The sequence below is a fragment of the Castor canadensis genome, chromosome 7 (genome assembly GCF_047511655.1).
Source record: "Castor canadensis chromosome 7, mCasCan1.hap1v2, whole genome shotgun sequence".
Lineage (NCBI taxonomy): Eukaryota > Metazoa > Chordata > Mammalia > Rodentia > Castoridae > Castor > Castor canadensis.
The window spans coordinates 2,297,009-2,319,067 of record NC_133392.1 but is presented as its reverse complement, the minus strand read 5'-3'; the positions used below and the strand labels follow the sequence as shown (position 1 = coordinate 2,319,067).

At 47.6% G+C, this 22,059-nt stretch overlaps 1 protein-coding gene across 1 annotated transcript in view; it reads right to left on the bottom strand.

The window, feature by feature from the left end:
* Nucleotides 1-22,059, bottom strand: part of Tcerg1l (transcription elongation regulator 1 like) — a 188,436-nt gene that overhangs the window by 19,903 nt on the left and 146,474 nt on the right. Inside the window, exon 8 of the mRNA XM_074078038.1 lies at nucleotides 19,329-19,398. Within this exon, the coding sequence (XP_073934139.1) occupies nucleotides 19,329-19,398 (70 nt within the window). The remainder of the gene's footprint in view (nucleotides 1-19,328; nucleotides 19,399-22,059) is intronic.

Below are 22,059 nucleotides of genomic sequence, written 5' to 3'. Positions count from 1 at the left end.
TACATCCTTGGGGTACAAACTGTTTGCTGTGTCTTGTGGGGAGGTAGATATTGAAGTCCTAGTGGACTTCAGTCACCAGCTGCAGAAGACGATGGGTGCCTGCAGACGGCACCTTCACATCAATCAGGTCCTTGTGTTGATCACAGCCCACAAGACGAGGCATGAGGTTCACATGTCCCTGCACAGATGTGGTGAGGGGTGGGGAGTGGTGGGGAACAGCACTTTTATGGCTCCTTTCATTGATTCCCTTCATTGTTGGACATATGTGTAGAAAATGGTTCCTTGGTCCAGAAATCCCTGTCCTGAAATCAAGCCCATAATACATATTTAGTGACAAAGATGGTGGCCAGGATACATGGACAGTAGAGAGCAGAACCTCTGGGTCCCTGGAGAAGTCTGTCTCCAGCAGAGGGATGGTGCAGCCATGACCCCAGGACAGCTGCTGCAACTGGAGGGAGCACACGGTGTATGGGAGGGGGTTCACCAGTAAGGCATGGTGGGAGGACCTGTGGAGCCGGCCTGGCCAGGCTGAGTGGCTCACCACAGCTCCCTGTGCGGCTTCCATGGGGTGAAAGGGCCCTTCCTCTCCAGGAAGGAAGGAGAAAGTTCAGCCCTTCCGAATCACACTCCATGTGTGCATCACTGTAACCTGACTCTGGACAAATTTCTTCATGGCTCTCTGCCTTATTCTAGAAGTATCTCGAAGCCTCCTTCTAATATCCTAGGTGGTTACAGCTGCAAGAAAATATTTGCTAAATAAGAAATGGTCACTCTAATGCCAGCTCCTTCTCTCTGACCTGGTCCAGGGTTGGGTCAGTGCCACCCAACCTTGAGGATGCATCTGGTCTTCCCTGTGGTGCAGACTCAGCCTACGTTGCCTGGAAAAGAGCTTGCTTTGGCCACAGTGACTCCTCAGCCTGGTCCTGTCCTACACGTGCCCATGGCCAGGCCCACGGCAGTGACTGTTCAAAGCAACAGGTGTGGTCGGGGCTCCCAGGCAATTCCAGCACCAAGCCACTGTTCTGCACACTCTTGTCTCTACTGGACTCGGTCAAATTGACTCATGATCATGAAGAGGAGCCATGTGGCTAACAGCTGCAAACTGCCTGCACCTGACAGACAGCACTCAGGCCAGACACACTGACCCAGGTACTGTGGAAATATGTCAGTTTCCATTTTTAGCCCATGTTGAGACTAACCAATGTTCTATGTCTAACACAGGGGTCTCTGCCTACCAAGGCTGTAAAATGGAGAATTCCACACTAACACAAAATGTGCAAAGGAACAAAAAGAGTTGCTTTGTCCATTAGTGAATTTAATTTATAGGCCAACTATTTTCAGGAGAACTTACATTCTTTGTTCTTGCAATTATGTGGAATTTTGGGGAAAAAAAAGATTACCAGTGGATTTGCAATTGTATCAAACTGCAAAGATAGAGAATTATGGTCTCTGTATAATAAATTTTCATTAGGTGAAAACAGAAGTGTAGATACAAGGCTTGCATCATTGTCACGTGAAATAAGATAAACAGGAACATCGCAGGTGCATTGATGAGCCCAGATTATTGCTTATCCAACAAAATACTTTGTTCAGAGCTGCCAAATGCCTTCCAGAGTGCTCAGTTACAGCTCGGTTGGAATTGGACAGAAGCGAGGTCAACTTGCTTAGTATATTTTTTGTTCTTTTGGCTTAATGACTTTTGTACCCTATAAGTACAAGGCAAATTCTAACACTTTTTTTGTTAAAAGTAAAGCTAGTTCAAGCCCAACTTTTGGTGAGGTGAAGGGCAACCGATTGGTGCCCACAGGGTGGGCCATGGTTTTCCAGAAACCTTTGTAAATCGATGCGTTGCCTTGGGAAGTTTTCTAATCTGATGCTTAGAGGTTGAAAGGGATTGGTCTTGCCCAATCTGTCACTCACAGCAGTTATTTCTCAAACCCAGACCTCCTCACAGTGAGATACTGTGCACTTCTTGTCTTCAATACCCCCACCCACCTAAAGATATGGAGGCATTGTGGTGACCATCCCCACCCCTGCAGACGGCCTCTTCTCTCCCAATTCTGCCCCACAGCCCAGCCCTCTGTGCACATTTGCCTGAGCCCAGAGGATATGCTGAGCTCTTAGACATGCCTCCATCCACACAGAGCCATCCAGAGGCGGGGGTGGGGTGCCCTGGCCCAGACATGACAATTCTCCACCAGCCCCCTGCTGCAGACAAGAGAGAAAAGAAATTGGCTTTTTCCTGTTCAGTTTTCACTTCAAGTCCAAGGTATCCACCCATCCCCTCAAGTGGCAAGGCCTGTGTGTGTCATCTCTGTATTACCCACATAGGAGGAAGCACAGATTATAGAGCTGGAAGGATCACAGTTCAAACCTCAGCTGGGCAAACCATGGAGGCCAGGGCTCCCATACACCAATGTCATGAATCTGTGGGAGGGTCCAGTGAGGTGGTGCAAGTCACTCTCTCAGACCCATTCCTCCTGCCTCCTCCTCCCAGCATCCTCATGTGTACAATATGACCTGCACTGTACCAAGCACAGGGGAGGTTCAGCCAAGCCAGGAGCCCCCTGCCCCACACACAAAAACACCTTGCAGCGTATTCTGGTTGGGTCTGGACTGAAGAGTGGCACATGCACACAAACTACAGCTGTGGCCAGAGAGTCAGAGCTGAGTCCCTGAGCAGCAGGGCAGTAGCAGGTCCTCTTGGGGTGGTCTTTTAGTTGGAGTCCCACCAAATTATCATTTAAGCAGCTTTGCAGGAATAGAAGGCACTCTGGGTGGCAGGTACCCAGAGGCAGAACGAAACAGAATAGAAATGAAGGCTGCCTCAGGCAGAGCAGGGTCCTGCGGCCATGGTGCACCACTTTGAGCAGGGAGAGGACAGGCCTACCATGGCCACTCAGGTTCAAGGAGGAGCTCCACCTCAGATGTGTCGTGTTTAAAGAGAGGTCCACTGTAAACACGTCATGGCAAACTCAGGTGTTCCTGAGCCTCACAGGTTAAGATGAATTGCAGTTGCCACAAGCCACACTATGGAAAGTCTCTGGACCTTATCTGCAGTAAAACACATGGTTTGGACAAGATGGTCTGAAAATGCCTCATGGTAGCACTGTGCCACGAGCCCACGTAATTCTACTCATTCCACCCTGCTGAATATTTGAACATCTTCATTTGCCATCAATTTATCAGTTCTGCCTCCCAAGCTTGCAGTTCCTATAAATTTGATAGACAGGCCTCTTGTGTCTTTATCCAACTTTTTCAATAAAAATGTTCAGCAGGAAATGCCAAAAGCAGAAGCCTCCAGCAGGTCCCACCAGCCAGGGCCCTGCAGGTAGTCAGTGAGTTCATCCTGGCTGGAGAGGACAGTGCCAGAGATGCCCACACCCTGGCCGCCTTCACAGGTGTCAGTTTGCAGGTGCCACACGACTCCCGGGGCCCTGCCAACCACCAGCAAGGGGGTGGGGGGAAGAAAGAGATCCAGAGGCTGTGCAGCCCCTTATACCAGCTTGTGTCACACAGATGTGTTACTCTTGATCTGTCACACTTGGAGTGCACAGGACCACACATTGCCAGCCTCTCCAGAGCCCATGAGAAATGCAGTGTGGGAAAGAGTAAGTGGCCTGGAACCCCAAGAGTTAGGCCTGTGATACAGCAAAGCACATTATCCAGTCTTTGTCCCCACTTCCTGGCAGAGAGCTTTGAACACACTTGGAATGTTCTGAGTGATAAGAGACTCTTTGTTATTCACAGGGAGACCCTTTCCATAGCTGGGACCACACCTCACCTGAGGTATTGCTAATGAGGTGACTCAGGAGTGCTGGCTGGCCTGCCATGTGAGTAGAGGCTTGGGATTTTCTGCTTCCCTCCCCATGGAAAGGGGCTGCCACAGAATTCAGTCTTTCAGCCAATGATTAATCAATCATTCCTCTGTAATGAAACCATCACAAAGCTCAGGACTGGAGGTGTGGCTCAAGCAATCGAGTACCTGCTTTGTAAGCAACTTCAGTCCCACCCCCCAAAAAAAAAAAAAAAAAGGCAGAAGGAAAAGGAATTAGGGGTAGAGAAGGTTATGAGAGTAGGGCCTCATGGTTGCAATAGTGCCTTTATAAGAAGAGACCCAAGTTAACAGGCTTGCTCTGCCTCCCCATGAAAAGTCCTGTGCCCCTGAGGATGCTGCAGTCCGCACCAGCAGGCAGGCCCCACCAAGTCAACCTTAGACCTGCATCCATTAGCTGAATAAACTGCTATGCCTTATTAATTACCCCGGAGTCAGTGGTCTTCAGTCATAACAACAGGCAATGGACAAAGACAAGTGGAAACCCACATGTAGCTATCTAGGGACAGAGCCCTGGACCTGTGGGACCTGCACTATCTCAAGGTAGTTGGTAGCAGAATTGGACAGAACCATGGAGCACTCAGTTGGTGTCAGAAATGTCAGGACTCAGATCCAGTGATTTGCTTCTATTCCTCAGACATTTGGAGGCTTCCTGAGCCTGGGCAGCTTGCTTCAGTTCTGAGCTAGCTGCAGGTTCCTTCTCTAGAGCCCCTTCCCAACCAACACAGCCATCCTGTGTCTTGACCAGGATCACTGACCTGATGGGAAAGGGGTAGCAAGGGGGTACATGGGACCCTCTTCAGCATGATCTGCTGGTGTCTGCAGGAGATCCTGCTCTGGACACTGGGCTACGGGCCCTCCCCACCCAGGCTGACTTACTGGAAGGAGGGCCGAGAATAACAACAAGCAGCTAATAAGAAATTGGATGATGTATTTGGAGGGGTTATATAGTTAAGATATTAAAAAAGAAACCCAGGAAAACTAGAGGAGGATCTGGGGCTATTCTGCACACACAGGACACCAAGAGCAAATGCAGGAGAAAGATGAAGGAACTCCACGGGCACGCAGGAGAACATCCCAGACCCAGGGCTCTGTTATATAAGGGACTGTCCCAGCCCTGACTCCCCACTTGGGAGCTATGAGTTCAGCATAGAGTCAGCAATTGACGGTACCTGTGGGAGCCTCTGAGGGCTCCCAGAGTTGCACAGGGCATATGGCTATTCCATCAATGCTGTCCAAAGACTCAGCATCTCTCAAACATATTTCTGACATGTTTTCCTAGACATGAAGTGATTCCTGACTGACCATTTCCTGATGTATGTTTGAAATCAATCATCCATATCCCAAGTGACACACAGAGCCAGCTGAGGGTTGCATGTGGAGCACGTCATACAGCCTTGGGCCTGAGCTGAAGCCCTCTTGGGGGTGAGGCATGCCGTTCTCGGTCATGCGTCCTAAACCCAGAGCACTTCTCTTTCTTTGGCTTACTGACATTAAATGGTCAGTGCACATTGACATAGCATGCTACTCCCTCTGGTGAATGTTTGACCCTGTTCTTTGACTTCTAGGATACCAACAAGACTATATTTTCAGGGCCCTGTTATGTCACACTAAGCTGTGGAAAGCCAGCTAGGAAATGATAGTGTCACATTCATTCAACTTGCCCTCCTTCAACATAGCAGCTCAAACCATAACAGGGTCTGTCTTTATTGGCCAAGAAAGCCAGGCATCTTCAGGATTGTCCCAGCTCCTTCCTGTGGTTAACGAGAGATGTGAGGCTGTAAACCAGAAGCCCAGTGTTTGCTGGGTGTAGCACTCAGGACAGGACATTTCTGGTCCCACTAGGGCAGTGCCGTCCCTCCCCAAAGGGGTTTTGGGGCACATTCCCCATTGGCTATGTGAGGTCTCTGCTTCTCCACAACATGGTCTCTGCTTGCTTGCAGGCTCCTTGGAGCCTCCCTTTGGTGTCTTCTGCCCTTGCATCATCACAGGCCTTCCATGTCCGGTGGTCCGGCCTTGTGAGCCAGGTCTTTGATCCCTCCTCCATGCCTTCAGGACAGCCTTGGCAGAACCACAGGCTTCTTCACGTCCTCATCTCCCACTGACCTGATCTGTACAACTTACTCTGTCATCTTATCCTCCTGCTCCTCCAGGGCATCTCTGTGCCTTTGCCATGAAGCTCTCATCTCATGTGGGCTTCCTGCCCCTTGTCCACCCACAAGAGCCACCTTAACTTCTGCCTGGTCACCTGTCTCCCTGAGAGGTGGCACCCACCCTGAGTGCCCAGCCACTAAACTCCTAAAGCATGTTCTTCCCACAGTGGTAGCAATGCTCCAAGCATCTCTTCAAAAGTCACTCTCAGATATGCCTCTGAGAGTAACTGCATTGCTAGGTCCCTGACGGCAGCTAAGGGAAGGGCTTATTTGTTGCCCATCACCAGTACTGGGCACTACTTTTGGTGCCCGAAAAGTAGTGAGTAATTGCTTGTTGGATTAGATTTTGTGGTTGAGTTTATTTCTTGCAACTTCCTTGGAGATGCACTAAAGGTAGCTGAGGTCTAGGTCTCCCTTGTTAAGGGAACAGGGGCCACAGTCTTCAGCTGTCCTTCCTACAGTGTCCACAAGTCCTAGTACTCACGGTCTTTCCCCATTCCAGCTTTTCCCTGGGCACTGCAGATTGGTGACTACAGAATTTGTCAAGCATGCCACATTTGTGAAACGCTTCAGAATGTATGGCCATGGAGTTCTGTTCTCATTGGTCAGGGTTGCCAAAGGCATTTATAACGGGAAATTGCTTTTGCACATGTACTCTGGTTCTGATCATCACTGCTCTATGACATTCGGGATCCAGAGTGAGACCTTGGGACTCAAGCAAGGTTGGAAGCCCCATCAGTCTCGCAAGAGCTGTCTGTCATGGATATGCACCAACCCCTCCAACCTCACTCTTTATCCACAGAATGGCAGCAAAAAGAATAGGATCCTATATCGTGGAACATAGATGCAGGATGCTGGCACTAATTGAAAGTTTGCTCTCTGCAGTCACAAAGACCCTGGGCCTTTGCACTCAGGTGCTATGTGTTCTGGGGCAAGTGACCTCATTTCACTGCCTCTCCATTTATTTCATATGTAAACTTGAAATAATAACAGCACCTTCCACTTAGGATTTGTTTGTTAAGAATTAAATGAAATAAGGACACCTGATAGTCATTTACAGCTCTGTGCTGCAACCCCTCGAAATTAGATAAATGCATTTAAATTGCTTAGCATGAGGGCTGGCATGAGAACAGTACCAATGTGGTGACAGTGATGTTGATACTCAGTCTTTGCTCTCATTGTCTGTGGTGGTTTCATCCACACCAGCTCTTCCCAGTTCATCCGGGGGACATACCATCTTTCATTTGATTTAATGGAAGGGGAAAATTGTTCTGTCTTCCAGCAAAGAGAGCTGGGAATTTATCATCAGAATACCACCAGCCTGTAACTCTGGTGTTAGACACAATATAAAATTCTGCAGGAATCAAAGTTTCTGTGAGTCTTTTTGCCTTATGGGGCCTCAGACATCCTATTGTGTGGTTGTAACAAATGATCTCAGATGAGACACACTTTGAAAAATTGGTATTGTCTGGTTTTTTTAGCCTCTACATTGTGCAGTGCAGAGGGATGCTTCTAGTGACTGCAAAGCACTTTGGCACATCAGTCAGGGCTGTGGGTCCCTGGGCAAGATCTGAGCACAGGGGCCTTGGCTCTGCCCACATTGCACCACTTAGGTGGGAATTCAAAGTCAATGCTGGCAGCAGGATGGATACTGCCCTGGGATGGACCATGGCCATGGGCAAAATCTTGACTCTGGGGTCCTGGTGCAGGCCCCAAGCAGGAATGGTGCAAGAAGCTGGGTGAGTTTGGCAGCAACAGCTGCCCCCCGCCTTTGCACAGAGATGAGCCTACCCAGTGAACAGAGGCAGGGCTCAACATCCACCTGCAATAGCAGGTCTGGGCTGACTGAGGACCTCCAGGTGCCTGTCCACTGGCTTCAACCTTGCTATTTTCCAACTCCGCTTGACTGACCTCTGACTGTCCACCAGCCTCCTATGCTCCTGCCTTGCTGTCCTCAGCCCTCAGAGTTCTGCCCTGGCCTCCCCACTGGTCCCTGATGTGGATGGTCCCCACTTGGAATGTTCACCAAACCCTTTCTCTCCTCTGCCCAAGGACAATCAGGCCATGACATTGATTGGCTCCTTGCGTGTCTTCAAAGGGGTCACATTTACCTATGTCTACCTGTATTTGCTGTCCACGTGGTTATGGAAAAAAATCACATGCTAGGAACTGTCTTGTAGAGGAGAGCAAATGAGCAGCAATGGGGCCATGAGATTAGCTACCGCAGTCCTGGACTCTCGCACTGTGATGATGGCCCACTGGCAGATGTGCTTGAAGCCTTCGTCTCTCAGAGGCCAGCTCTGCCTCTCAGGAGGCCACGGTAACCTGGGCAGTGCAGCACCTGTCCAAAGGTGTTTTTGCTGCTCAAGGTAGATGAGCTCTTCTGGTTGGGGCAGAATCCTAAGGATCATGGAGCTCAGCCTTGTTGTTGACTGGGCAGTGGGCACTGGCCATAGCACCTGCGCTCTACCAGGTGTCATGTCCATCCTGCTTCAGTGCTTGGCTTGGCCAAACCTGGAAGCTTCCCCCAGTGTTTATGAGGCCTTTGAGCCCCTCACCAGAAGGTGCTTCTGAACCATAGCTGGTGAAGGTCTTCATTTGGGAACTCACTATGGTGGCTCCAAGGAGCTAACGCCTCTTTGGCCCACCTGCCAGCAGCATGGGCTCTCTAGGCCTCCAGCCTGAGAGGACATGTACCAACCTGTCTGAGATTCTAGGGGCATTCATAGGAGTAGTGGTGCTCTCAACCAGAGTGCACCTGAGCCAGGGAAGATCAGGAACCTCAGGCCTCAGCATTTGAAATGAGGCTGGTAGTTACTAATTAGTAACTCAAAAAAAACAAACCAGTAATAACAGTCTGGAGACCTAGCTCAGTGGTAGCACTTGATTGGCATGCTCGAGACCCTGGGTTTGATCCCACAACAAAAAACCTTCTTCTTGCCTCCAAGTGGAAAGAAATCAGTCCAGTCACATACATCTCAGCATGCAGGACTCCAAGGAATTCTAAGGCCTAAAAGAAAAACAAACCTCATGGTGCTAAATAAAACAAAGACAGGGGGCTATTTTAACCTCCACAGACCCACAGGCAAAAGCAAACAGAGCTGTAATAATAACAGAACAAAATGCCTCGGACAACATCTTCACGCCAAAGAGGCATCCCCAAGATCTCAAATTGGGAGTGGGCACAGCAGACCGCAGACCTAAACAGATTGTCTGCTATTGGCACCTGCTCAAGGCAGTGGAGAGGGGACAGAGAAGGCACCGCCTAAGGCTCTGAGCACTAGCAAGCCAACAGATGCCACTGTGAGCAAGGTCTCAAGGTTAGCAGTCACCCTGCTTCACCACTGAGAAGCTCACAAGCACAGCAGCTGAAGCGGGGGGTCTTCCAGGATCCAATCTTCAGGTGAATCCAGGAAATGTAGGAGGGATGGAGGGTGGAGAGGTGAGGCCTCTGAACTCTCCCTTCCAAGGCAATGCCTGGCATTAAAGCAAAACCAGAACATAACATAAATTAAACAGGTAGGGACAGCAGTGACAGCGAAAGGGCTACACGAAAGTGAGGCTCTGGAGCAAAGATCTCCAAAACACAGCACCCCATCACCCCAGCTTCTGAAAGGGGACCAGGGCCAAGCATCCAGGAGTACAATCCCAGGCCCCGCCCCCTCATCACCACTTCACTTAAACATGGGTAACCAAGACAACTGCATCCCAGTGCCAAGCACAACTATTATAGAAATAATAGAATAATGGACCAAGTGATGTGTCCAGCAGCAGCAGAGGCAAGGCCAACAGAAATGCCCCCAAAGTAGATGCAAATTTTAATTCTTGAAAATAAGCTCAGTTTTTTAAGGAACACGAGGGATACTACAAAAGAACATGTTTCAGAATAGAAAAATTGAGAAAAAAAAGTATATTGGACAAAATAAAGACTTGAAAGAAAAGGTCTGAGAAAATCCAGGAAATAATTAGAAACAAAAGGGAAACATCAGGAAGAGAGCTAAAGTATAAAGACCAAGAGTGAATCGATGCCACAAAAGGTATCTTACGGAAGTACAAGGGGAGAAGGGAAGAAACTGGGAATCCACAGGAGATGGCATGAGAGAAGGGTAAAGAAGAGTCAAAGACTAAAAACCCTTGTAGTCCCCTGCGGAGTAACAATGCTCAGTTGGCGAAGGACTGGATACACCCTTGTGTTCCTTATTGCCTGGTGACATGGTAGCCATCTTGGTTTGTGTAAGTATGCCCATGATAGTTGTACAAAGACAAAGAAGACTGACATATCTCTGGGAATGTCCTGGCCATAAGTAACCTATGATTACACTAACAGTGCTTCACGTCTCTCTCTTCCTGCCCCATAGACCTGTCCTGCCCACACCACCATAGACCCATATCCAAGACAATGCTTAAATGATGTGCTTATTAGAAAAGGTTAAAGCTTAAGAACTGCTTTGAAGTAAATCTTTCTATTAATTCACATATGACTTTTTACAGGAAAATACTGGAAATTTTATGTTATGAAAATTTTAATACATTAATAACATATATTATGAAATATTGTCATTGTATTTTTCCTTTCTTAAAAAAAATTTTAAAAATTGTTGTTTGTACAGAAAAAAGAAGAGTCAAAGAGTAAGCTTTGAGTCTCCCAACAAGAAAATGCAAACAATAAAACAGAAGAAACAGTAAAACATAACTCCAGAAAACTTCCTTATATAAAAAAGATGTTCACCTACATTTTGCTAAGGTGTACCTCACACCTGTGATAATTATCCAATAACATCTAAGAATGGCACACATTCTAGCATTACTTTTAAAGGATAAAGGTAGTAACTCACATGAATTAAAACAGTTCAACCATCTTTAAGTCCAGGAGTTCTTAATGAAGTGCTTCTCTTTGGAGGGTGCTAGGGAACCAGTACATCATTTGGAATTTGGTATTGAAAGGAAAGAATCAAGCATTTATCCTCTGTTTTCTGTTCAAACTATATCCTGAGGGAATCAAATCATTTATGAGGATAAATTTCTCTTTATAAAAGTAGTTACGATAGAAAATGCAAATGAAATGCATTTAGCAATCTGGAAAGAAATAAAGGATGGTGGCAAATCACCTGCTTACATTGCAGAAAGACAGAGGGCCAGTTGTGGTCCACCTCCCGCTGGAAGGAACTCATCACCACTGTGGAATATTCTTGCCCTACAAGAATCAGACCTAACTGATCTACAAAGTATCACAAATTTACAAAAACTACAGGGGACAGAAAAACATGGTGAATAACCACTCCACAGGGATGCAGTGATATATACCAAACCATGGGACACTCTGTGCTATAAACAGAATCTCATTTCTGCCAGGCAGTGGTGACTCACACCTGTAATCCTAGCTCCTTGGAAGGCTGGAATTGGGAGGATTGCAGTTTGAGGCCAGCCTAGGAAAACAGAGCTTAAGACCCATCTCCAAAATTACCAAATCAGAGTAGACCAGAGCTGTGGCTCAAGTGATAGAGCACCTGCCTTGCCAGCACAAAGCACTGAGTTCAAACCCCAGTCCTACCAAAAAAAAGAGAGAAAGAGAGAGACAAATTCTCATTTAAGAACAAATAAATTAAAAATAGTAGAGTGGAACAAGAGAAACTTGCAAGAGACTTAGGAGAAACACCAAAAGAGTACAGTGCCTGATCCTGATTGGGATGCTGATTCCAAAAATTACAGGAAGAGGAAATAAAACAGTCCAGGAAACTTGAAATGGCTGGGAGCCTATTTGATAATATCAAGGATCCTAAAATATTTCCAAACGAAATGTACAGGATAAGGTGGGGTTTGTTTCAAATAATCTTGGAGGACTAAAGACCAGAGATGAATGGGTACTGAGGGTTAAGTAGGCTGTTTTTTTTTTTATATTGTGCTCTTCTATAATAAAAAGTTTTAAAATAGTTAAAATAACAATGACTTCACAATTGTGTATACTTATTTGTTTTTTCCATTGTGTTGGACCTTCTTTAACAGAGTGTTAGCTAGGTAAGTGCTTAGTCCTCTTCTTTCCATCAGCTTACAACGCGCTTGCTTAGATAGAAATCACTTCACTTGAACTGGGTGTTCTGAATGTACCTGGTCTACCTCCGTCACACTCTCCTCACCTATTGGCTTTCTTTCCATCTCACCCTGGTTCACCCCTCAGGAACCGGCACCATGTTTCCTTTCCCTGTTGGCCTTTGGTCTCCTTGAACCAGCTCCACCTGCCTCATCCAAGCTCAGCAGTCTTCATAACAATCAGACCAAATGATTACTATCATCAACACATGAAAAAAGCCTTGCCTTTCAGGGAGAGAGGAGAAAACCACCTCGCCTTGCTCTAATGCCTCCAGGGTGGAGGAGCTCCGTGGTGGATAACTAGACTCATGGAGAAGGTGCTGAGATGTTCCTCCCCCACCCAGCAAGACTGTTCTGTATCCTTGGGGTGACATGTATAGAGCCCCTGAGAGACATAATCACACAACAAATACAGGCTAACCTAATTCTGTGAGAAGACTGCTGAATGTGGACCTCCTTCTGGACAGGAAGTGAGGTGATCGAGTACTCTAGAGAGTGAGCATTAAACATGCTGGCGACACCTGCTTCACACCCCTCAGGCACACCCTCTCGAGCAACCAAGTGACTTAAGAAAATGTCTTTCCACTTCAAAAGCTGCAGCAGTTTCAGAAATCATAGCTGTCAGTGGGCCACCATTTCGGGTCTTTGATGGCCCATCAACTCCTTCCCAGGGGAAGGAGATAAATGGCAGTTGTAATTCCTCTCGGCATGAACAGCCAACTGGGATGGAGGAGCTCTGAAGAAAGGACTTGCCCCAGACTCCAAAAGTGAGAATATCAAGTAGATTTGGAAATTAAAACTGTCAGCTGAAATTAAAGCCCATTTCCAGAGAGGCTCATTGTCCTACTCTGGACTAGAGCTGGGGCCAGCTCTAGATGTAGAGTGGAAGCACTTCAGATTCTCAGGTGGGTCAGTGGCCTCTGCTCTTGCCTGCCAGCTCTAATCTAAAGAGGACTCTGGGGGCTTGTCTTCAGGAGAAGCCAAGATCCACACGTCCCCTCCGCCCCTCCTTCTCAACAACTCCCTGAAAAGCCTGTCCAGGCCCCACTCTCTATTTCAGCCCAAGACAAACATCATAATAGACACTGCTCTATTATGGAGTGCAATGTGGACAGGTGCACAACAGCTGTGGTGACAACTCAATGACACCTGACTTCTGGGGCCCTCCTCATCCAGGCACAGGAACTGAAACAGAAAAGCAACTGCAGTCCCAATCAGACAGAAACCCATGCTTGTCCACCCAGGGACCTAAGGAGAGGCCGTGATCCCACACAGGACTGGGATTGGTCCAGCTGAGGGCTGGGGTGGGCATAGGTCTCTATGATGAGAGACCTTGTTTGCTGTGGTTCCTATGTGCTTTGCTCTGGGTCAGGAGCTCCTGCAGAGTGAGAGAGCTGGTGCAAACACAGAACAAGGACTGGATGGGGACAGTGGGACCATGGGACATGGGGAAGGAGACATAGACATTGGGACTGCAATAGGCTGGCACCAGGGCAACCAAACCAAGGAGAGAAGGGGCCTGGCCCACAGACATGCATGGCGGCACTGTGGCCTGTGAGTTTCTAGGATGCTTGGGCAGAGTGAGTACAGGACCACAGATCACCTGACCCAGTTCTAACATTCCCTTCGTCTTGGAAAACAGCTCCCAGAAACATGGAACGGCACCTGTTCTGTGGTCTGTGTGGCCCCGAGACCCGCAAACATTGGGTAGTGATAGACATTTGTTCGGTGCATGACACATTGAGAAGGCAAAATTCACATACTGTGGAATGTAGCTATTCGTCTGTCCACTCTGCCTGCCTTCCCACAGCTTGACCCTTCCTTCATGGAAGGGCAGAGCCTCCTCTGCACAGTCAGCTGGCAGGAGATGTGGACCTCACGGTGTCCCAGATATTTCCATTCCACGAGCAAGCTGGGGATGGGAAGTGCCCAGATCCGAACCACACAGGGGCTCTGCACACAGCATTGATGAGATGGTGCGTCAGACCTCAGGGGTGGACAAGAAACATGGCCTCCTTTCTTCCCACTGGAGAGTGGCTTGCTGCTGCTCTTCAGCCACAGGGAAGGACCTGCCTACATGTGGGGGGCTGTGCTTCAGAGCCCAGGAAGGCCCCAGGTTCCCCAGCAAACACTGGGCACTTGGGGTGCATGAATGGACAGGGTGAACAGACGCCCCCTCACGGAGGAGTTTCTGCAACAGGCCCTCGCCTTCATGAAAAGGAGCATCAGAACTGTTGTGGACATCGTGATTTTCTCTCACGGGTTCTCAAGCCTGCTGCCAGCCAGGATGGGCCCCAGGAGGCTCACCAGCTCCTGCTTGCACTGTGTGAAGATATGATGACAGTGAAGGCCAAGGCCTTACTACACAATGGAGTCAAGTGAAGTGGAAGACAGAGATCACTGAGGAACACTTGGATCAAGTGCTCCAGACCTCATTCTAGACTGGCCTCCTGGCAGCCAGATTTAAGACTTCTCTCTATTTGAGTGAAATGCTTCATGGAGCCTGGAAGAGAACACCGCTTGTCCCCACCTGCAAGGAAGCAGCCTCTGCTGTGTCTGTGCTTCTCCTAACTGTGCTCTCTCCTCTCAGAGATGGACAAGTTTCATGACCATTTTTGAAAAAAAAATTAATGTTTGGGAGTATCCATGCTTCAGCCTGAAAAGACAAATTAAAATCCTATGACAAATCGCTGCTCCTGCTCTCAGTCTTCTCATAGACAGATGTCAATGAAGGGTCCTGTGTAAAATGCCCTAATGATATATGGCACAGACTCAATACCATTTTTAAAGCCATGGGTCTCTATGTAGAACCAACTGATCACCGAAAAGAATGAATGAAGTACAAAGAATAACTTTAAAGAAAAGTGAAGGTTAGTGATTTGTTGTCCTTTGCATCTCCTGTCTCATAATGTCCCCAGAAACTAGACAAAACTCTGGGGCTGAGATAGGATGGAGAGAATTCTGTTGCTATCCAGGGACAAATTAAAGATGTGACTTATAAGTCTTAATTTGGAGTACACTTGTATTATTACATTATCTTATAACATTTCAAGTCTCCCACCTTCTCAATTCTTAATTTTTCTGTCATTCTAGAAACCATTGGTGTAGGAAGAAAGGCTCATCTTGCACTGTGAGAACAGGGGTTGAATGTGCAGACCCTCCTGCCTGCTGAACGTGCCTGCTCACTAACCATTACTTTCCTCTTCACAGGTGATGAGCTTTCTGGATGTACAGGAGGTGTCTCCTTTCTTCTTCTCCCACAGCTGACTCTATGCAGATGTGGGTTTTACTTGGGGATAGTCTTGGGGGTGGTAGCTGCAAAGCCTCCACACTTGGTCTTATATTATAAGGATCAAATACTAGCATTAAATCCTTGCATTTGTCCTTTGGATAGTCATGTTCTTCTTTTGCTCTGAAAGGACCCACCTTGCCCTATAATGTGCCCAGGTGGAGTGCAGAACCCCAGGTAGATGGGTCATAACCACAAAGTTCCTTGGAGGGTATCTCAGGAGCAGTGTAGACATCAGGAAAGGGGAACTTCTTGTGGGAATTACCTCCTCAGGGAAGCCTGAAATTCCCTTACATCCCAGCCCCAGAAGGTCTGCACAGGGCATCATGCAGACACCTTGGTTTGCTAAGAGTAGAGTAATGGAGGCAGGTTTGGGCAAAGCATAACGGCCCCTCTTACTCATTCCAGCTGCTTGGGTCTTCAGCAAGAGCCCTATATGACCCCAAGAAACCAGCCTATTTGACTAGTTGACATTCCGGTTTTATGGTAGGAGGTCAACTTGACCATGCTCATCATAGCCAATAATTGACTTCCCCCAATTTACAAACCACCATAATAAACAACAACCCAAACCAGGAGAGGTGTTTTGGTCACTCATAGTACAAGAAGTCCACACCAATGTTATGGAGATATAAATATGTTAACATGGTCATTGGGCCAACGATAATTGAAAACATGATAGAGCAACTTCACTCTCTGATGTGATGAAAAGCTCTCAATTTAGCTTTTCACCCATAACTGGTAACACCTTATAGTTCATGAAGGGGCTAGAAGTGGTGCATACTCACAGTGATTTCTTCTCTAAAATATTTTGTGGATACGTTCATTCTTATTTTTAAACCGAACGACGTACTTTTGCTGAGTCCCTAAAATAATTCAATTATTTGAAATAAAAGCCCAACTCCCCAAAATAGAATGCACATTCAAAATGCAGCCCGAACTATAAAAAGACCTTCACTTCAGAAACTGGCTGAGGCTCCAGGCACTGCTCAGAAAATGGACAAGCAACAGGTAATCAATTTTCAGGTCCCAGGGAAGATGGATGGTCTTGCATTGTGAACACATTCCACTAAATAGTAAATAATGAGTGCTCTGAAGTGGCACTCATCAGGTAGTTTAAAACATTTTCATGGTTTGAAAGCTTGTTGTTCTGACATATTTCTCCTCCAAGGGAATTTTAGGAAAATTATCATTTGGGCATACATTATTTGTAAAAATCAATGTAATTCCATGTGTATGAATGCCCCAAATGTGTTAACTGTGCCAGAGCTCATAAGAAATACAGGAGTGGAGATTAGCATACAGAACCTTTGTCCTCAGAGTTCATTCCCTTGTTTCTCAAACATTGCAAAACAGCTGCCCAGCAGTCATACATCACAGGGGGATTTTTAAGTGCTTTGTGATGAGCAAAAAAATCTGTTATTTATACAGAAAGGGCATGTCAAAGTGGACTGATCTCAGCAGACGCTGTGGAGGCATGTTCCCTACTATGTATGCCAGATTCTGTTGCATAAAATACATGAAGTTCTCAGAAGCATGAGAGGCCTTGACCTCATTGACAATAACCTTCCCAAAGATGAGTCAAAATGTCAAGTGCAGTTGGTCTGCCCAGGGGTTCACTGAGGCAGGAGTAACAGATCATCCCTGCAGAGCAAGCTTTGGGAAAACCATTCCATGGTGCAGGTCCCAAATGGAATAGGCCTGGCTTCTGTGCGATGGCTCGCGAACGAACAGAAAGGACTTGGTGGAACATGTGGGGCCCTGCACCTGACTGAGTAGCTACTGCAGAGCATCTTCTTGCAAGAGCTTCTTAGAAGAGCAGTCTCACCACAGCGGCCATTGGTGAGTGCCAGGTGAGCACGGAGGGACACCTGCATGTGCTCATGCATCCCTCTTTCACACACTCTTCAAAGCTGTGTGACAGACATGGACACAGAGAACTGCCCAAACTGGGGCAGCTCTGTGCAAAATACCTGTGCTTGTGCCAAAGTCAGTTTTCAATTCTGCAAGTCATTCAGATGACTAAAGACAAAATTAATGTTTTGATGTAATTTAAATGCCATCAGCTGGGAATGTGAAGGCAGTCCCTTGGGATGGCTGGGTGATGTAGGAGACATATGGGCTGCTTTGGATCCACAGAGCTTTTCTTTCTACACAAGCCTCAATCTATCAAGCCACTGTTTTGATTCCCTTTCCCCTCAGTGTCGACGTGTACAGGCTAATGTCCATGGCGGGGACATAGAAGCCAAGAGGCAGCCCTTTCTGCCTATTCCTGGAGCCCCTGCCCATATCAAAAACATTCAATCTTCATTCCTTGTAACCACACTAGTGCCCTTTGGCCCTCCAAAGTGACCTCCTAAGGAGATGTGGGGCAGCAAGAGAGGATGCCCTTGAGGTTGGCTAGAAGGACTCACCACAGCACCACACAGATCCCTACCCCTGCCGTGTGGCAGCCAGTCCTCCACACAGGGGTCACCGCCTCCAGAGTGCTATGGCCAAGGTGGCAGAAGCCCAGGGAGGAGGAGACCCTACTTCTTGCCAGAAGTCTCTAGACCTTGGAGATGACAGCAGTTAGCCTTCCACAATGTTCTGGAAAGTTCTGTGGGTGTCTGCTTGGCTCTGAACTCACTTAAATCTTGTTGCTGCCTAGCTGGGGCATCCACTGGAGAGAAGAGTCCACCTTAAGCTCCACGGTCAGGCACATGCTAGCCTGGCTCTTGGTCTCACCTTTGTCTTCAGCTAAAACAGCACAGAGTGAAGGACTGAGGAGGTGAAAATGGATATGAGTTCTGAGTCAAAATTTCATTTTGTTCTTTGTTATAACAAATGTGTGCCCCAGCAAAAGCAATACTTTTTCTAAAATACATTTTTTAAAAGAGAAAATGCCTACACTGCTAATATGCTTGACCAGTGGGATTTCTGCCATAGAAATGGGAGTTTTGTGAAAGGCCCTATAAAGGAGTCAGGTGCACGAGTAGACACACACCTGCCAGGTAGAGGCAAGACCCATGTTCCAACCACACGATCATCCAGGTCCCGCCCGGGCCAACAACTGAGCTCAGGACACAGGCTGGGAGACATGCTGTCGGGTTGGCCATTAGATCCAAACTCACCATTCTTTTCCAAAGATGGTAACCAGCTGCCACATGCTTCCTTCCATCTGTCCTGCTCTGAGGAACCTAAACACTTATGTTGTCTCTTTATGTGAATCGCAGAGTGTAAGTGGAACAGACCAGTGGCCTTGTGGGAAAAACTAGGGGAAGTCATTCCTAGCCTAAGAGGACTCTCTCATCCTGTATTTGCAACCACCACTGCCCCACAGTGACGAGCCAGCGTGGGTGAAGAGCTTCCTGTCACAGAGGATCATGTGCAGTTATTCAGCATCTCACGTAGCCAGCCCCTCATGGTACTGTTAGGATTCATTTAATCTTATTTACAAGTGAGAGCCCCAAGAGCAGGGCTGGATTAATTTCCCAAGGTCACTGAGCAAGCAAGACACAGAGCTGCAACATCAAGCCAGAATGCCCTCCCCAAACTTAGGGCTGCTCTGAGCTCTGAGACCACCTTGACCACTCCAACATGACAACAGGAGCAGAGCCTGGGTTGAACGTGGGGGCATCCAGAGGATACGACAGGCCCAACACTGGCTACAGTGTCCCCCTGAGTGCAGAGCCTACAGACACTTGCTTTGAAAAGGTGCTCACAGTTGGGGACTATCTCAGTGGGAAATTAGTGCTTGTCTAGCATGCACAAGGCCCTGGATTCAATCCCCAGCATTGTCACACACAAAAAAATCTAAAAACAAGGTGCCCAGAACAGGTGCCAAGACAAAATCCAAGGTCTTCTGCTGTTGGTAGTGGTTAAATTAGTTCTTTGCACAAAATCAATGTAGTCAAGACAATTTTTTACACCAGCTAAGTATCCATTAAGAACAGAGAAGCTAGGAAAGGACACCACCACCTACCGATTCCTCTTGGTCTTCACGTTTTGGTCTTCCCTGCCATCTTCTGAACTGGATCCATCACTGCTGTCGGCTGAAAGAAAAGTCAAATTAATACAACTGAGAGTTAGTGCTCAGTACTGTGACAAGCCACCAGACAGCTCACGTTCGAGCAGGCTCATCTGCAATTACAAAAACAGACTTCTCTTAAACACTGGTATCAGTTGTATAGCTGGCTTTCTCCTGGCACACATTCTTTTATATTTCAGTAGCAAAGAAACCCTAATTCTCTGACCTGCCCTCGGGATGCACCCTCCCTCCCCCGTCTGCCACACCTTCTCCTGGGTGAGCCTCCTGGGCTGTCCTGATGCTAACTGGATAGTGAAGAGGGAGATTCTTGAGAGTGGGCTCCTGAAATCAAGAATGGCCCGAGTGCTCCTGGATTTTCTCCATCCACAGCAGCAGTAATAGGTCCTCTGCCTGCTGTGTGCACTTTACACTGACTGCATCTGCTCCAAAATCAAGTTGTTTAGAAGACACACCCTATCCTTTATTCCCATCCTGAAGATGGTGGCCCTGCAAACATTTCATGAGATGTTGGAATGAAAATGTAGAAAGGTGCCTTGATGTTTCCTACGGCTCTAAGATGGAAAGAAGAAGGAATATGAGATGGTCCTGGAGCCTCGTCACGCGTGACCTGTCAACCGAAGGGCTGATCAATGATCCTAGCATCCTAAGAGCCACTCAGCCTGTACTCCTGTGTCTGCCTCCCTCTGAAGCCACCTGCTCCTAAGTCAGTGGTGAAAAGAAGGGGCTTGACAGAGCATGCCTGCGAGACCTGCCACCAGTGTCACACCCTCCCAGGGCTGCTGTCTCCAATCTCCCTCCTGGGAGGCTTAAAAATCCACTCATGATGAGTGTGGCATTTGTGGGAAGACAGCAAATTCCACACCATGTAGACTTCCTTGCTTTTTCTTTTAAAACCCAACACTTCTCTGCATGTCCTGTGTTTGGAATCCTAGTTCCTCAATTACAGGCACTCAATCTGTTTATGGTTCTGCTCTCTAGTAGGGTGTGGGGCTGTTGGTAAGATGAGATGTACAGATTCTGGAGGCTTCCAGCTCATTCTAAGCCTACCGTATATCCTTTTAGCAGCCTTATTCCTCTGACAGCCTACCCATCCCACTTCCTACACACGCACAGTCATCCATTGGCCTAGGGACCACCGGGGGCTTCCTAAGCCTTGCTATGGGCAAGACTGCCTGGGAATTTTCCAGGGCGGCCATCAGTTCTCCATCACACATCATGGAGAGTATCTACCAGAAGAGGTGTCGCAGGCAGCACCAGTCTTTCCAAAGTGAAGGTGGGTGGAAGGCCACAGGTGTGTCCAGGGTTCTGATCATGACTCGCAGCTTTGGCCCTGCTGGCATCCAGGTGGGTCACCCCTCACTGTGGGTGCTGTCCTAGGCCCTAGAAGATGGTTAGCAGTGTCTCTGATCCTACCAGTGCACCACATGCAGCATCCTCCAAGTCTAAAGACCAAAATGTCTCCAGAAACTGCTAAACGTCCCCAGAAGTGTAAGCACCAACCCCAGTTGAAAGCCACTGGACTAGTGAAGAAAACATTTTCTACCACTTAGGTGACTGGGGAGGAAGCTCAGAAAGTCTATGCCTCATTGTCTACAACCTTCCAGCAAGGACCACCTCAACCCTTCTATGCCAGAGACCCCCCAAAGACCCAATTCAGTCCCCTTGCTCCCCGAGCCCCACTCCTGTCTAGCCCCATGTCTCAGGTTCCACAGGTACCCAGTCCAGCACAGTCACACTGGGTTCACCTCTGTGCACTGTCTCAACCTCCATGTCCATGTGTGTGCCTCCATGTGACACTCCAGAAACTCACTCTCACTGTTGCTTTGTCCCCTAATCCTGGAGTGTGGGATCTCATATCCCCCCTGCTCCTGCCACACCTCATGGCTTGAAAATCCTTCCCTGGGTGAGCATTCTGCTGGTGCATTCTGAGGCGTGACATTCTGGTTTGGTTTTCAAGAGTGACTGGAATTGTTTTTGGCATCTACTTGTCTTCCAGGCAGATGAAGTAGGAGATGAGAAACACAAAGACAAGCCATGAGCCAAATCCCTCCTTTTGCCATACTCCAGCACACACACCAGGGAGGTCAAACAGGAAACATGAAAGTTTCTTGAAATGTGAAAAATGAGGTCATACAATTACACAGATATTTAAGAAATTTGTTTGTAATGTTGGTTATTATTTAAAGAGGTTTTTAAAAAAATATTTTGAATAATCTCAACATGAGTAGAGTCTTCTTTGTCAAGATGTAAAATCCAGACACCATGAAGGAAAACATTTGTAAATTTGACTAACTTTAAAACTATAAGGCCAGAGAGGAAATGGAGCTGTCAGGGTCAGTCCTTCCACTACAACCATCACTGAGCTAGAATGATGATTGGAGTCCACTGCTTCAGAGCTTGGGGCCTGCTGGGCACTTCTAATCATGCTGACCCCCAGGGATGAAGGGACAGAAACAGGTGAGACTACACATGACAAAGACGACATACTTCATAAAGGCCACTTGAAAAGTCACAGTGGATGACTCCAGCCCTCAACATGCCAAGTCAGCAATCACCATGAAGTAGGAAAAAGAGGTCCACAGTTCACCTTACAGTGCCCCAAATGCTTAGTTGAACAAAAGTTTCCAAAAATACAAAGAAACAGGAGAGTATGGCCACTCACCTG